Source organism: Hypomesus transpacificus, chromosome 17 (assembly GCF_021917145.1).
Source record: "Hypomesus transpacificus isolate Combined female chromosome 17, fHypTra1, whole genome shotgun sequence".
Classification (NCBI taxonomy): domain Eukaryota; kingdom Metazoa; phylum Chordata; class Actinopteri; order Osmeriformes; family Osmeridae; genus Hypomesus; species Hypomesus transpacificus.
In genome coordinates, this window is record NC_061076.1 from 1,277,879 (window position 1) to 1,295,078 (window position 17,200).

At 40.7% G+C, this 17,200-nt stretch overlaps 1 protein-coding gene across 2 annotated transcripts; it reads right to left on the reverse strand.

Annotated features, from left to right (window-relative positions):
- Nucleotides 1-1,133: 1,133 nt before the first annotated feature.
- On the reverse strand, nucleotides 1,134-16,554 carry LOC124479831 (globoside alpha-1,3-N-acetylgalactosaminyltransferase 1-like). Of its 2 annotated transcripts, XM_047038749.1 has the most exons (8): nucleotides 16,245-16,551; nucleotides 11,530-11,565; nucleotides 11,379-11,420; nucleotides 11,117-11,152; nucleotides 10,872-10,904; nucleotides 10,627-10,761; nucleotides 3,195-3,327; nucleotides 1,134-1,824 (listed from the first exon to the last, which is right to left on the reverse strand). In XM_047038749.1, the coding sequence occupies exons 1-8, from the start codon at nucleotides 16,307-16,309 to the stop codon at nucleotides 1,270-1,272; spliced, it is 1,035 nt and encodes a 344-aa protein (XP_046894705.1). In that variant the 5' UTR covers nucleotides 16,310-16,551; the 3' UTR covers nucleotides 1,134-1,269. The 2 variants fall into 2 exon arrangements, with proteins under 2 accessions (XP_046894705.1, XP_046894706.1); XM_047038750.1 differs by lacking the exon at nucleotides 10,872-10,904 and having other exon boundaries at nucleotides 16,245-16,554.
- Between the last annotated feature and the right edge of the window lie 646 nt (nucleotides 16,555-17,200).

The window sequence follows — 17,200 nt, forward strand, 5'->3', positions numbered from 1 at the left end:
TAGCCTACCCCGAACCCCAAAGTCCATTGACAGCAAATCTAACAATTTAAAAATGTACCTGTAAAACGGTAGGCCTAGGTATTGAAAAATCCCTTCAAAGGCTACACCTTTTTTGTCTCTGGTCTGTAGGCCTACTACTTTTGTCACGCCTCAAAATTTGCTGCGCGCTGCTCTGTGTACTTCCACGGAATTACAAAGAAGAAAGTTTTTCAAGGATATTGAAAATAGACTACGGTTGTAAATGCAGTGTTCCAGACTGTACAAGGAATGCTGACACTTTTCAGAGTCTTCCCAAGGAACCAAACACTAGACGGGCTGTGATGTTTGTCTATGAGAAGATCCCTGTGCAGTTCGACCCTCAATTACACATTTGCACAAACCATTTCACCAAGGACGGTTTTGAAAACCTGAGACAATGTAAAGCAGGATTTGCTATGAAGCTGTTGCTGGAAAGAGGTGCCGTTCCGACCTTATTTTCATCACCGCTGTAGTATGATGTTAACAGTTATATCAGCAATGTTAACGTATCCTGCCTGTATCCAGCATCGGTAGAATGTGTGATGATTTAGTTCACTTTCAATCGGGCTAACGTTATTTCATGTTCCTGACTGTGATTCATTCAAATAAAAAACCTGTGTTGTCATGTAAATCTACAATTCAAGATGCATGTTTGTCCAGATACATTTTTCAGCAAGATAGCAAGAGCTAACTGAAGCTGAGTTGAATCACGATAGTTTGTTAGCTAAGCTGTAGTGCTAACATTACCCACCTAAGTCGATCCTGTTTGTTTCGACAACAGAAGTGGAAACAACTAACGCAATCATTTCAAATTGTATATAGTCAATCTGTTGAAAATAGTGTTGTGTAGACACAATAGATTTATTTGTATGTTTTTATTCAAGTCTCCATCCTTTTAGTGAGTGTTGGCCGTCTTTGCTCCGCAGCTTCACTCGTTGTAGACCAACCAATCAGAGCTCATCTATATTCATGAGCATACCATCATGTTTTTTTCCCGGGACAAATTCACTGGAAGCATCAGGGGGCATAGAACAGCACCCGGGCCATTTTCAGCCCAACCAATGTTACATACCCTATTCAGAGACCTTAAGGAACAGTGTGAAATACCCCAAAAACCCAGTCAATGACCCCTTTATTAAAAAAACACAATGGACAACTCAAAGCAATTTGATGTGGAGTGACTAACAAGCAATCAGATTACAAATGAATACACAGAACCATGTCCTGGATCACATGGCTCCCTCTGTCTCCTCAGTTTGGCCGAATCTCTGCGTAGTTCTTGTCCACCCCTGAGAAACGGACCAACCAAATCTCCTTGTTCCAGGCTGTAACGTCCTGCCACAGGTACTCAGGCGACAGCAACTTGGACGGCTTGTTATACAGGAAGTACCTGTTCAGGTGGCTCTCCTCTTGCCACGCTGCCTCGATCCCATTGGCCGTGTCCGCCTCAAAATTCCGACGGCAGGTCTCTGCCATGGAGCGGACATCCTCCAGCAGTCCTCCAAAGAGGGCGCCTCCGTAGTAGAAGTCTCCCTCCCCCCAGGGGATGTAGGCCCGTGACTCCGGACGGCGTTCGTATGTATACTGGTCACGTCCCAGAAACCAGTAATTGGGGTGTATCGTAGCAACCAGTCGACCCAGAGCTTCAACCCCAAAGTGAGCGTAGAACTTGGAGTCGACGTCCAGACAGAAGATGTAGTCTGCTTGACCCCTGATCGTATTCTCGATGAGCAGCTGGATCATCTCCATCCTGCGAGCTGAAATGTCCTGCCAGCGGTTGGAGCTGGGCACCTTCATCACTTTCACCTGAGGAAGAGGCAGGGGCGATTCTAGGATCAGACTTTGCAAAAGTGCTAAACCCCCTTGCAAAAAAAATCCCTAATTTCACTGGATAACAATGAATTCATTTATGTATTATTATGCAAAAAACTAAGGATGTCCCTTTCTTCATGAACTACCAGCATCAAATGATAATAAACACGTTTTTTTTTTTTTTTGGGTGGGGTGCTGAGATGAAATTTAGGGGTGCTTGAGGACCCCTAAAAAGGGTCTAAAATCGCTACTGGGAAGAGGAGAAGGTGGAATAGTAAGAGGAGATGAAAAAGAGAAGGAATGTTACAACCAATCAATGTAGAAAGTAATGATGATAGTAAAAAAGACCTGTCTCTTTCTGGAAACCTCAATCACATACCGTTTTACTTTTCAGGGGTGGATCTAGAAAAATATTCATGGGGTGGCAAGAGGGGGGCAGGAGATTGTGAGGGGTGGCACCCCGTGGCAGAAGTGTGTGAGATACAAATGAAAAAACTAAAGGCTGTGTAACATGCATGCATAGTCAGTGAACACTCTAGCTAGCTATGAAGCTATTGAAGTTTGAAGATTTATTTTGAATACAAAATAATTTTTTAACAACCTCAGATGAAAATGAAAAATAAAGGCTGTGCTGCATGAATGCATACATCTTCAACAGTTTAACATTATTTTGACGCTCCTAGTTCATGTTTTTGAAAAGCTTTTGACTTTTGAAATTTGTAATTTGTTGATGGTCCCCTAAACATACTCTTTGTTTAGGCAGCCAAAAGCATTGGCTAAGCGGACGGTCGTAGCGGTGCAAAACACTGGTTAAAATAACACAATACTGGGCGTCCGAATATCTGTTGAAAGTCGAACTTCAAACTAACTTTACCACAGTCAACTTTGTGGTTGCTTTCCCAAAGCATTCACAAGTTAATATTATTTCAACGGGAAAACTAGCGTTGCAACTCCGTTAGCCCTGCACTTTTATAATAATTTTTAGTCATTAATAGATAATTGCTTAACACCTCACTCCTACGGTGTGATCTGCTGTCCGTGCCGACGATTGCTTCCTTGAGTTGGAGCCTTCTATGGTCAGTTTGCGCCTTCCTTGTGTCCAAATGAAAGCAACTTCAGTCGGCGGAGTGTCGAGGGGTGATGGAGTCATCTCGTGCTGCATTTACTTGCATTCGGATTTTAGAAATTCACTCTTGCAAATGTCCGATGAGCCACAACATTTCTTTGTTTTCAAAGCTGCCAACTGGGGTGGCAGCTGGGGTGGCAAGGCTATTTTTAGGGTGGCAGTTGCCACTCCATGCCACCCCGGTAGATCCGCCCCTGCTACTTTTGTCTATGACAGTTTTACTTGTCTCACTGCTTACCCGCCTCCCTTCCGCCAGGGTAACATTTGGAACGTCTCCAGGACTGTCAGTAAATATGTAGAAGTCAACCTTGTAGCCAACCATGTAGTGTATCTCTGCCGTTCCCAAGAAGTCCTTCAGGAAACGCACGTACCTGACAGGAGGAACAGCAAAGTTTAGGGGAAGTATTGATGTTCTCAGGTTATGAATATTTCCAGTCATATCACATGACTATATAACCGCCTCTATTGTGTGTCAGTTCCATTTCATTCATCCCAGGAAAATAAAATCAACCATTACAAACACCAAATAAACTATCACAGCGCTGTTTCCGCACATTGGCAATTTATCATCAGAATCATTTGGCTGCTCTAAATAATTTCGACCAGCAGGTGGCGCCACTGTGCTGATTGGAGCCTTGAGTTGTGAAGCCTTTCCGGACCTTTTCAAAATGGTACAATTCCGAAAAAATTATTAAGATTAGTGAGATTTCATGTTTTTTTCTTATTCTTAGATATTCTTAGAATATTTTCTTTTTCTTATAATTTTGTTTGAAACGTACTTGAAAAAGTAAAGCGTGTGGAAGTAGGCCAGACTTCTGTCAGAGCCTGTTTAAGGATTTATCTTTATTAGACATTCTCTGCTTCTGTCTTGTTTTTAAGGGGTGGTCTATGCATGTGTATAATCTGTGATGGGGATGGGAATGGTTGTGTTGTGGAGCGAACTGTACAATGCCAGCACAGGTCCGTGCTTTCCGCTGCTCTGCTCTTTTATCCGCTCGCAAACAGACACTCCGCTATTACCGTGCGAGGACCAATTAATCGGACACGGCTGCAGACAGGGCCGGTCCTTCCTACTAGGGATGCACGATAATATCTGCACGTCATCGGTATCGGCAGATAAAAGCTTAAAAACTTCATTATTGGCATATGCAGATATGAAACTTTCTGCCGATGTACCTGGCCGATAAGGTGACGTGCAAATTATGCGCACGCGAAGCAAATGTTTAATCAAGCAATAAGCCCGTCTCATTATGCCTAACAACTCCCCTTACCTGTTCTAAAATCAGCGCAAAACACGGACTTGCGGACCTTATTGTTTTTCTAAAACTGTTACTACAAATATTTGATGTGGTTTCATAAATAAAAACCATCAAATTTAAGAAACAAAATAGTTTAATAATAAACCGTCATTCTTCCGCCACTACAAAGTAGGCCTATAGTTCCTATATAAATCGTTGCCACGCAACAGATTGAAAACAGTGGACGGCCTATATCTCCACAAATTGGTTATGGTTAGGGTTTGACTAGGCTACATATATTTTAATTATTTCGAGAATTGTTAATAAAGACTCATTTAAAATGTTAACATTGTGTTATGACCCTATGAAATACATTGCTACATTCATGGTAGCCTTTGACGGCTTTGGTTTGGCTCAACAAATCATATTGTGTTTTGCATTGGTCTCCGCTCAAATTGAGTGTTTGTTGTTTTGCGTTTGTCTCAGCTCAACGTTTGTGCGCAAAGTTCGTGCGCAACATTGGAGCTACTGACTGGTGGCTCCAAATCCACCCATAAAACACTTTAAACTGACGGTTTAAAAGACCTAAAGGGCAATTTATTTCATAGGGTCATAACACAATGTTAGCATTTTAAATGAATCTTTATTAACAATTCTCGAAAAAATTAAAATATATGTAGCCTATCTAGGCAAACCCAAACCATAACATATTGTTTTTCAAGTCTATATTGTCATGAGATTATACTGCTGATTTTGTAAAAAAAAAAAAAAAAAAAGCGTGAATATATGGCCTACACTAACATGCAATTCATACAAATTAACTTGACAAAAGATTGAGTCATCCAAAGTTAATGTAGCTAGCTACATGCTATGGTAGCCTTCGGCAGTTCTGTTAGCTCAACAACCTGCTAAAGTCATTCTATGGACGTCCATATGGACGGCTATGCCGCCAACATTACGTTAGCATACAATATACTCACGGTATTAAAGGTATCCTTGATTTTCTGCGCTTAAACATGTCTTAAGTTATACTTACACAAGGGACACAGGGATTAAAAACACTAACTAGATCTATGCTGTACACCAATTCATGCTGTACATCAATGTAATGCCCTCGTCCAATTATCTCCATCTATGATGTCTCCATCTTATTATTACCTGCAGACCAAACTGATGTGATGGTGTTCGAGCAACCTCAGACCTTCAAGGATGCCCAAACAGTGGATGGATAAAACAATTGCATTTGCACTACTTCACAATTCGTGTAATTTTTGTATTTTATATTGTATTTTATACTGTAAATTGGCAACTTATATTTTATTGTATATTTTATTTAATTGTATTCCACTTAGTATTGCTAGTTTATGTATCCTTGGTATAGTTAGACCATATATCTAGATTTAAGATAGATTTTATTTCCTATATGTTTATTGTATGCACCTTCCTGCCAAAGCAAATTCCTTGTCTGTGCAAACTTTGATGGCGAATAAATCCCTTTCTGATTCTGATTGTTTGCATTGTTTATGAATTTATGTATTCCTGTTTTTGAATTTTAAAATATACTACAAATGTATTTGAACCATTGTTTGCATCTCACAGAGTGAGACTTACATTGCCAACTGATATGTGGGTTAATTAGGGTTAGTGTTTGATTTGTTCTCGCCTTGATGGGTGGGGATGTGTCCTTGGGTCTGTGGCGCCTAAACTTAATATGCTTTGCCTTTACCAGACCCACATTCTTCTTTGCACCACTATTCCATTCCCTTTGCACATCAGTACATGCTGTCCCTGTCTGACCTTGCCTGACTGCATTCTCAACCTACAAGAAGGAATGGTTTCACATTTGGTAATCACATGATAAACCGACTTCTATGCTTAAGTAGACTTTCCGGGGTTAACAAATCTGACACTTTCACACATTTTCAAGACCACGTTACTCTCGTTAGCACTAACCTTCCACAGTAATGCTGCTGCATGACTACAGGAGCGTCCTAGCCCTGCAATACACAAACAGCCTGCGGTCTGTATGACTCCTGTCTTTGATACCAATACCCAGGCCTTATGATGGGTAGTTTTAAGACTCTGACTTGGCACTATTTTAGCTTTCAAGTAGACTATGTCTTCTGTGATCTCTTTTAGCCACACTCGCCCGACTTTCTCGCTGTGCAAATACTGGTAAGCTTCAGTGCTTTTTAGGTTCATCATTGCCTGACCATCGCAAGACACAGACTCAACAAAGTACGCCAAAATGCTGCTGAATGTTATCCTAGGCCATTTTTTTTTTTCGTCTTCCCATCCAGTTACTGCGGATTGCAAAGGTATATTTATATTGCCGTTTTTTTAACTCAGTGAGGTTGTGTTCCCACATTGTAGAACGAATGAATGAATGACATTCTCTGGTGCCGGTGTTGTCGCCCAAGTTTCAGGCATGTGACAGGTTAGCGGGGGGTGCATTTCGTGACAAGAAGGAATACAACAAGCCTGTCGTGAGATGCACCCCCCCTTTATTGTCTGTTCTGCATATCCCAGCATCAAATTATTCTTACTGTACACTGAGGGCACTAGTGTGAGTAAGCACAGTAAGTTTCAGGCATGTGACACTTTCCTAGTCAGGGTTAGTGGGGGGTGCATTTCGTGACAAGAGGGAATACAACAAGCCTGTCGTGAGATGCACCCCCCCTCTATTGTCTGTTCTGTATATCCCAGCATCAAATGATTCTTACTGTACACTGAGGGCACTAGTATGAGTAAGCACAGTAAGTTTCAGGCATGTAACACTTTCCTAGTCAGGGTTAGCAGGGGGTGCATTAAGCCTGTCGTGAGATGCACCCCCCCTCTATTGTCTGTTCTGTATATCCCAGCATCAAATGATTCTTACTGTACACTGAGGGCACTAGTTTGAGTAAGCACAGTAAGTTTCAGGCATGTCACACTGTCCTAGTCAGGCTTAACAGGGGGTGCTTTGCACTTACATCCCATGGAAAACCTGACATGAAATGCTCTCCCCCGCATACGTTTCTATCATTCTACGCCAGCATTGTGTACATTTAATAGCATAAATTGAACACCAATACATGTGTATGTATAGGGTGGACAGGTCTGAAAACAGAATAGTCCATGGTAGGTGAGGGATTATTATGTTTTATTTTTTCATTTATTTCATTGACTTAAACAATAAGAATAATATTTCCTATCTTAAAAAAGGATTTGATGGTTCTTTTGATGTTGATACATGGTTGATACATTGTTTTTAGTACTTGTCGTTTGTAGGCATGTGAACCTTTGGTCCCTTTTCAGGACAGCTGATAGCCTATTCTGGATCAGAAGGCTGTTGTTTTCTAGCCTGACGTTGTCATACTCATAATTCTAGTCAGAATATGAGTCTGAGAACTCTCCGTTGGGCTTTGACTACGGGGCCTGTTTCAAACGAGCCTGGAAAACAAATGCCTGTTCGCTCAATTGGATAGATCTACAACCAATCAGAACAACAGAGTATGTGACGTATGTCAAGCGCCTCATAGTTGTTGTCAACAGAACTAAACTGAGAGGCAGCTAAATCTTTACTGACTAAACTGCAAGCAGACTTGAAGTATGCTTGAAGAATGAATACAAACGATTTTTGCCGGTGTTGTAAAATTAATTTAAGGGTAGGGGAAGTACTTGTTCACACGGTCAACCTTTTTGAGCGAAACAATAAAGGGCAATGCATATACGAACAAGTTCTCCGTTTAGGATTACAACTCCACAAAAAAAAAAGGAGAAACCACAATGGCCACTGGGTTTTCATTGTGTCCCATCTTCTTCGCGACCATCGGGCCAGCTGATAAATTAAACTTTTACCGAATCCCGTAGGAAGGACTGCAAAAACATATTTTCCATCGACAAATGCCTTGATTGCGTCTCTCTGTACTACCTATACATTAGTATGAAGAGCCATGCCATGTGAAATACTTTGAACCTGTGTGTAGCAATAATCATGATCATACTGGGGTATATGTCCTCAGAATGCGATGTCGTGGAGCAAGAATGTTAGTTCGCGTATACCGTTTGAATGACGAATTTTAAGGATTTTGTGTTGAAAACAACATCTGGTATAACAGACATCCTTCTCTTGAGTTCAACAACAAAGACGGTATAATCTGAGACTTCTGTCTCCCCTTCTTTTGGATGCGATATCAAGATGAAATCCTTCACTCTTTGAATCGCGCGCGCTCCCGCGAGGGGGTCCAATCCAGAGAGTCATGCATCGGGTGATACAACACCGGCTTCATTCCTTGCCTTTGCTAACGCTTCGATTTCAGCCTCTGTCTTCTCTGCATGCCTGGTCTCTTTAAACTCTTTCTCCTCCATTCTGTTAATAGTCTCCCACCACTCGTCAAAAGTCAGCCCACCCAGCAAATCAAAATTCACAACGAATGTTGCCATGCTCTTTACGACTAGGTTGCTGGCTACCGTTTAACTTTGTAACGTCTTTTTTTATTTGAAATATTTGATGCGCAGTAATATAGAATGTTATGTTATGAGGACAACTTGAAAGGTTATGCTGGGTTTTACAACGGTATGGAACGCGATATAGCCAATCAGAATCAAGGATTGGAACAATCAGTTTTAGAAGTTACTATGAGCGCCAACAACATGATTCAACATGTCGGCTGTGTGGCAGGACTTCACAGTATCAAAGGATGATGACAAAATGGCTTTTTGCGGAGTTTGTAAAGTGTCAGTGATGCGATACATTTTAAGTTTACAGAGTTACAGCTGCATTTCTGTGCATATGTGTCAAGAATATGTCATTGTCAACAACACAGTTTTAAGGAAACTGTAGTTGTTCAAGTTCGAGGAGGTACTGTTCAAGTATGAAAATTGTGACGTGAAATATAAATAAATCTGCCATATGTGAAATCATTTCAATAGTTTTCATGAGTGAATGTCTATTACTAAAATGATACAAATCAAGTTTTTAATGTCCCTTATCTACAGCAAGTACTCCATCATAATAACAGATTAATTCTAGTACAGAATAGACTTTTCAATCATTAAAAAGCAGAGGTGTATATATCGGTATCGGTATCGGCATCGGCAATCGGCCAAAATGAGCTTGTAAATATCGTCATATCGAATATCGGCTAAAATTCAATATCGTGCATCCCTACTTCCTACGCGACACAGACGTTTTTTTTCTTCCTATTTTCCTGTATGTCTGTCTGCTGGCCTGGACAGGGGGTAGCTTTGGGGCTGTGCTCTATGGGAGGTGCAGGTAGAGGCTTGGGGATCCCTGTGGGCACGTGTGAGCATTGACGTGTAGGCTGCTACCTGTGTTGCTGAGTAGCTTTGTGTCTTTTGAACTGGTGTGTGGGATTGACCGGTGAACCTTTGCTGTGTGCCGTTTGCTGTGTGCCCCCTTGCTGTGTGGTGTTTTCACCCTAGTATAAATATCCTAGCTCTACCGGGTGGCCAATATTGGCCTGTGCCCTTCATTGGACCTGTTCCAGGGGTAGTTTTATCAAGTTATCGAGTAAGAACGTACGGTATGTCGACTGGGTGTAAGTGGGGATTAGATGTTAAAGAATGTTGAAGGTGTGTTGTCAGAAGAAGATAGATGAGAGCGTTGAAGGTGGTTGGTATGGCCCCTGTTCGTGAGAGACAGGAGCTGAAATGACATATACCTACAAAGCAGATCCTCTAGTATTTCAAGTTTCTATTGTCAGGTTCACAGAACAACAAAAGGTCAAGGTGTGCCGTTTCCCCTCTGCATTATTCGTGCAATGTGTACTGTTTAAGGGCATATTTTGGTGGCTACTATATCTGTCCTGTCCAGCTAATGTATATAATTGCCATCTGAGAGACATAACTCACTCATGCCTAATCCTCTGTTGTGGATTGATGGTGTAATCCGAGCTTGTGGCTAATAAACCTAGTCAACTCTCATTCATTTGATTGTCTTCCTTGGCCTATCTTCTGACAGTAAAAGTCATCTAACATATAGGCATTGCCATGCAATGCATTTAATGTAACCTTAAAGCTGTTTTCATTAGTAAAAACGTCCACCAATTGGTAAAGTTACCATTGTCTACCAAACTTCAACTAATGGCTCACCAAGGACAAATATCTGTTTTTGGGGCTTGTTTGATCTTGTAACTAATTATTAATTCTGCTAACACTTGGTGTTACTGTTTGGTATACTGTATGAAATCAACAGAACCACTTTGTTACTCAGGGTAATTTGACAGCATCTGAAAGTTAATCTTTTATTCAATATTTTTACTTTGCTGACGCTTTTATCCAGAGTGGAATTTGTACTTGCAACCTATTAATATTGAGTCAAATGCTCTAACCACTGAGCTACACTCAATCCCTCCCTTTCATCTGGAAGTGAAGCTCATAATACTGTAGTTATTTTATACAGTAAAAAAAAAACACAAAACTACCTACTTTCCAAGAGCGAAAACTGTGGTTGCTATAGTGATGTTCATGGGCTTATAGATGCCGTCCAGGAGAATGGAGTTGAAGCTGCTCTGCCAGACGATAGGAGCCAACCAGGGGCTCGCGAACACCACGTCAGTACGACTGGAACAAACACAACACGCGCTCACATGAAACTTTCTTCATTCATTCCTTCATCACTCACATTCCACATCACACTTAATGTTAATGTTGATTATGATCATTTTTCTTACTGTGGGATAATTTTGGGTTGTTCATACAACAATCTGTAGATATTCAAAGGATGGTGTCAGTCAGTTACGTTTGTTAACAGAGACACGGACACACAGTTTATCCCCAAACTGTTCTGTTAATATCTATACATATGAAAAATAAATTATTGTTCACTGTAGTGTAACATGCACTATTATAGTAGTTGAAATGTTGTTGCACTATAGTTAAGATTTAAGATGTTCTGTAAAGTAGTCAAACAGTTTACCTTGCTTTGTCATCAACAGAGCTGTTGGTGTTTGGGCTGTCGGGAAGATATAAATGTGTAACAGAGATTAGTTCAGTGGAAGGGATTAGATCCATTGTTAGACGTGACAAAAAGTTGGATTCTGGAAGCTCTGATTTGTCAGATGTTGGTCATCCCGAGGTTCTGATTGGTCAAATGTTGCTATGAACAGGACATCATAGGTCCAAATGTGTTCAGGCGTACTGATTTATGGGAGGTTATTCAGGAAAGGGTTCATACAAACCTGCAGGCTGCCTTAGTGTCAGCCTCTTTCTCAAACATGCGGCTGAAACATTTGAAAACAGCAGAGAAGTAGAGTAATCCATACACAATCCAACCAAAATGTGGTCATTAATCTGACTGTTTTCACATTACCCATAGGGAAGTTGTGTTACCTGAGGTGTTCAGAGAAGAAGCAGGCATACATAACCCTGTGGAGAGACAGGTGAGGAGAGATGAGCATTCCCTTTAACAGATTTACGCGTAGTGTTTGTATATGTCTTTATGTTATATCTGATGGTGTACTACAATAACAATATTTTTGATGTTTCTTTTCTTTTTCGAAAGCTTATAAAATTATTTCGAAAAAAGGTTTTGAAAAACTACAAACCTTTTTGTGTCGTGTTGTGTGTGAAAAAAAAAAGTTAATTAGGTGTGCTCACGCCTCCAGCAGGCACAACCATTGTTCTCTCACATATATATTATAATTTTTGCCCCCCTAAGGATCCATCAATATTTGGACCACATAGACAACGCCGGTGTCAAAAGTTTTGTCTTGGTAGCGATTGAGTGGCTTGTATTTTTATTTACTTGTCGTTGCACGGTTTAGGCTGAACTTAAGTTTTTGTGGCAAAAAGTGCGTTGTGTCAACAAAGGGAATTCAGTGCTAGCCTACGTCACAACGTCCGCACACGTTAGCAACGACGCATGGATATGACGTGACGGGATTTCAGATGTTGTGTTTGTTCAGTTAGATGTTTGTAATGTTATTGTTTGTTAGTTAGTTCATATAATTGTGTTGCTCATCCTGATTGTGCATGTTGTGTAGTTTACTGGGACCAGAGAGTCGGCCACTGTACTATCACAAGTTATTTTAGCAAGCAGTTGAACATGAGCTCTGCCTAGCCCAGATACCCACATGACTATTGTTAGTTGTGCATTGACTGATAATCTGGAAAGAGATCAAAGAGTTTCAATATCCTATGAAAAGCTTATACTCTGCCCTTTCTATTCATAAAATATCAGCAGTTGGTGTGTAGCAGAGAGGCTAGAGACTGACCTTATGCTCATGAGTTCAAATCCCCGTTCAGCCATTGTTGTTGGCCAAACATTAAGTAGTTTTGTTATCTTGTTGTCCAAGTCTCGATCTTCTACAGTGTATATGTTTATAATATTTTGCCATTTTGTGGAGGAACTCGTATCGCTGCTTGCACCTATAGTTCATATTATAATCTGCACAGTTCTTAGTGGTATTTAGGGTTTACATTGGTACTTCATATTACAAGCCATGAATTCAATTGATGATAAATTAAGATTTCTATTGCCATTTAACTCACTGACACTACCGCACTACTGTACATTACACATTTAAGACAGTTACTATACCACACTGAATGTTGTAGATCACAGGTGTCAAACTCAAGGCCCGCGGTCCAAATGTGGCCCGCCAAGTCATTTTATGTGGCCCGCGGAAGCTTAATGGGCTATTGAAATAAGTCTACGCTGCTTTACAGGGTCAGGGTCGCTCTGGATAGGAGCGTCTGCCAAATGTAAATGTAATGTAAGGGTGCATTGACCATAAACGACATCTCTCACTATGCATTTCGATTGTGTTACGGCAAAGTGACGACATCCCGCGAGAAAGCAGTGTATGCACATCAGTGTTAAACGCAAAGTTTAACTGAGTCGTATCAGATTCAAGACCCTGGTACTGACCTTCCGAGCAGTGAACGGGACCGCACCCGTCTACATCAAGTCTCTCCTGCAGCCTTACACCCCCACCCGTCACCTACGGTCTTCTTCTGACAACCGCCTGGTGGTCCCACCGCTCAAGACTGCCCGGTCCCAACACAAGCTCTTCTCCTACCTGGCTCCCCAATGGTGGAACCAGCTCCCCACCTCCATCAGGGACACTGACTGTCTCCCCACCTTCAAGAAAAGGCTCAAGACGCACTTGTTCCGGGAGTACAACGGCACTTAAGAATGCTTGGCTGGACTTGTTAGTTAGTTTCCTCCAGGATCACAATGATTCTTGTTGAGTGACTTGTTGCTCTTTTAGGTTAGATATAACGAAGTTAAGTCTTGTACTCGCTGTGAAATATTTTACTGTTGATTGTTCTTCTACAGGTACAGTCCTGCACTTTTGTGGTTCCTGTTGTTTAATTTGTGACTTGTATAACTGCATGCTCTTATGGGTCTTCCCTTTGGCACTTGTTTAGCTTTTCACAATGTATGCTTCATGTTTTGGCTACTTACAATGTTTGGGACTATCACGTTGTTATGATCAGTGACCTATGCTCTTTTGTAAGCTCTCTCTTGGAAGTCGCTTTGGATAAAAGCGTCTGCTAAATGAATAAATGTAAATGTAAATGTAACTGGGTGAAGGCGAGCATGGTTTGAATAACAGCACACCCAATGCAGCCGGTTCTGCGAACATACCCCATGTGCATTTTCAGCCAACGTCCTCGGGCATTCAACCCAAGTTGTTATCGCTCTCGAACTTGGTTAGAGTACTCAGCCAAGCTAGCATGTTTCTGCTTCCCTTGTCGACAATTAGGAGCCAGAAATGATGAAGACTTCACCTTCATTAGACAAGGTTTTACCAATTGGAAAACGGCAATGTTTATTTTACATAAAGCTCAAAAAGCTATTCTGCGTTTAAATGAAGGGCAAAAAAAGTTTTCGCTCTCGCGCTATGCGCGCTTGCATTTTGTCACCAAACACAGAGAGAAAAATATGCATATTTATCCTCCAAGAAAAACAGCAGATTGTCCAAGAATTAAAAGGTGGACTTCAATTGCAGCATAATAGGCCCTATGTTCACAAAAGTTCACATTAGCATTATTAGCCATAATGCTAATGTGGCCCTCGGTGAAAATGAGTTTGACACCCCTGGTCAAGTTTAAATGTTAAGTTAAATTATCTATGAACTTAACATTTAAACTTGACACAATATCTTTAAATCTGCAGCCCCTTAATTAACTACTTAATACATTTCAAATTCAAACGTATAGTTACATATAACACATACACTTGCATATTACACTCTTTTATTATTTTCTTTACATTCAACCTGAAATGATATATGATGTATTGATACTTCAGTGCCCAGTCTGTCCTTGTGTTTAGGGTTGCCAACCATCCCGAATTATGGGTGATTTTGTTTTGTCCCGTCAGAGACAGCTCCAGTCCCGTGTTCCAATCACAACCTCACTGGACAATAGGCTAATAGGCTACTGTAAATGTTACACCACTCCAAGATTATTGGGTGTAGAAAAGTTGAGCTCTTTATTACTTCCAACAGGTTACATAAAACAACATTCAGAACACGGTATTCCTTTCAACTTCCAAAACGGAAAAAAAGCGTTTTTCGAACAACTCGACCTGTGCTGTGCTCTAGGCCTATCCTTTGTAACTCGTCCGCCCCAGCGCCACAGCGCGGAGGCTACAGACAGTCAAATCCAATGCGAACAAACCAACTAAATTAAGCAATAAGCCCCGCGAGTCCGTGGTTTACGCTGATTTTAGAACAGGTAAGGGAAGTTGTTAGAAATAAAACCCTTACCTGTTCTAAAATCAGCGTAAACCACGGACTCGCGGGGCTTATTGCTCAATAAGCCCCACATCTTTGCCGTCTTTTTCAATTTGAAATATTCGATGCGCAGTAATATGGAATGTTAAAGAATGTTATGAGGACAACCTGTGAGGTTATGCTGGATTTTACAACGGCATGGAATGCGACATAGCCAATCACAATCAAGTATGGGATCAACCAGTTTTAGAATGCTTTTCTAAAACTGTTACTACAAATATTTGATATGGTTTCATCAATAAAAACAATTAGAAACAAAATAGTTTAATAATAAACCGTCATTCTTCCGCTACTACAAAGTATAGTTCCCACATAAATCGTTGCCACGCAACAGCCAGATGGACATCTTTGCCGTCTTTTTCAATTTGAGATATTCGATGCGCAGTAATATGGAATGTTAAAGAATGTTATGAGGACAACCTGTGAGGTTATGCTGGATTTTACAACGGCATGGAATGCGACATAGCCAATCACAATCAAGTATGGGAACAACCAGTTTTAGAACATGTATTAGAACAATTCTACTAATGTTTTAGACAGTACAGCCAACACTTGTTCAAGTGCTACAATCCTGTGCTACATAAACGCGCAAAAACTCACGCAACGTTGCTATGGGACACGGTTGTTGCTTGTTGGTGACAGTGTGTGTGAACTGGCCACTGGTGAGGTGAGCGTTATTGTGTGTCAAAAGGAGAAACTTGTAATTATTGTCTTGATTATTACTGCGGGCAGAGCGGGGCGTCGGCTTCCAATGTGTGAACGCACCGTAAGGCAAAAAAAGAGTCTGCGATAAAAATAAAACAAAACAACAAATATATACAAAGTCTACCTAGATGCAGTGTTGGTGAAGTTACTTTGCAAATGTAACTTTTAAAACGATGCCTACATTCAGCCTGGCAGTAATTTGAAGAAACTACATTTCTATCCCTGAAGATGTAAAGGGGTAAACCTTTATAATCTTTGAACCATACATGATAGCACCATGGGGCTTGGACTATTGTCAATCTAGTAGTTTATCTATTTTAATCTAAAGTGGAAGCAACATGATTTCCTCAAGCATAGCCATAGCATAGACATTTATGTATATTTAAAAAAAATACATAAATGTCTGCTAATAAGGTGACACGGTAACAAACATTTTTCTTTTTTTTGAGCACCGAAGACCCATTTTGACCCAGGAAAAACCCTGAGAATTAAATATAGATAGATGTATATAAATATAAATATGTAAGTATTCTTTGACTTTTACTATCCATATTTCAAGAGAGAAAGAGGTAGACCACAAAGTTCTTTACTCACAGCAGTATCAGAACAACCGACAGCCAGAGATTGTAAAACCACTTGTTAGGTAATTGACCCCGCATCTTTCTTCTCAGTCTCTGTCCACGGCTGGTTTCGTGACCCCAGACTCCACACTACTGCGGTTTCACTCCTCTCAAAGTCTAGATGATCCGGTTTCCTTTAGGTGCTTGTTTCCATCCTATAGTTTTTCACATTTCCATGTGCTATGTCTGTGGCTCAACCAAACTGGTTCTGCTAGTGTTTGTATAATAGTGTTAATGTGGCGAACCCTGACGAGCGAGCCCACTTTAGGCAAGAAAGCCCTGGCCTGAACACACCATACGAGTGAACGCACACTACCTCCCTAGAGTATTGCTATTGGTGAACCGAGGTGATTTTTACGAGTAAAATGTTAAGCCTTTTGGGACTATTTAGCCTATGGAAGTGGATGAAGATCTGTTACGTTTCCTACCTTTCGGAATTCCTTAATCCTGAGGTTGAAACTTGGGGCTCTCAATGAGCGCCCTCAAAGTGTTGTCTAGTTTTTATATATTGTTTATATAGGCCTCGTCTGGTCCACTATTTCTTTGGTGTAGCCTACGTGTTTTTTTTTTGTAGTCGTTTATATATTGCTATCTGTATATTTAGGAAGTTCACTTATCTAAGCTCAGCATAGATGTACATTTGTTCTGTGTACTTATATGTTATGTTATGCCAGGTGCTTGCGTTGTCTTGTCTTAAGAATTTCAGTGCCCAGTCTAACCTTGTGTTGTTCTGTGCACCTGACAAATAAAAGACTTGAACTTGAACTATTTATTTGAATGGAAGAAACCAGATGTTGCAACTGACCCCAACCCAGGGGACAGTAGCAACACAAGTCAGGGACAGTTGCAACATGTTAAAAATACCTTACATTTCACTAATTAACTTAAGCTTTTTGTCTCAATGAGCATAACATTCTGAAAATATTAACT

Coding starts and splice junctions, on each gene's coding strand:
- LOC124479831 (XM_047038749.1), bottom strand. CDS start 16,309: ATGCGGGGTCAATTACCTAACAAGTGGTTTTACAATCTCTGGCTGTCG. Junction 11,566..16,244: donor TCGGTTGTTCTGATACTGCT/GTGAGTAAAGAA, acceptor GTCTCTCCACAG/GGTTATGTATGCCTGCTTCT. Junction 11,421..11,529: donor TTCTTCTCTGAACACCTCAG/GTAACACAACTT, acceptor CAAATGTTTCAG/CCGCATGTTTGAGAAAGAGG.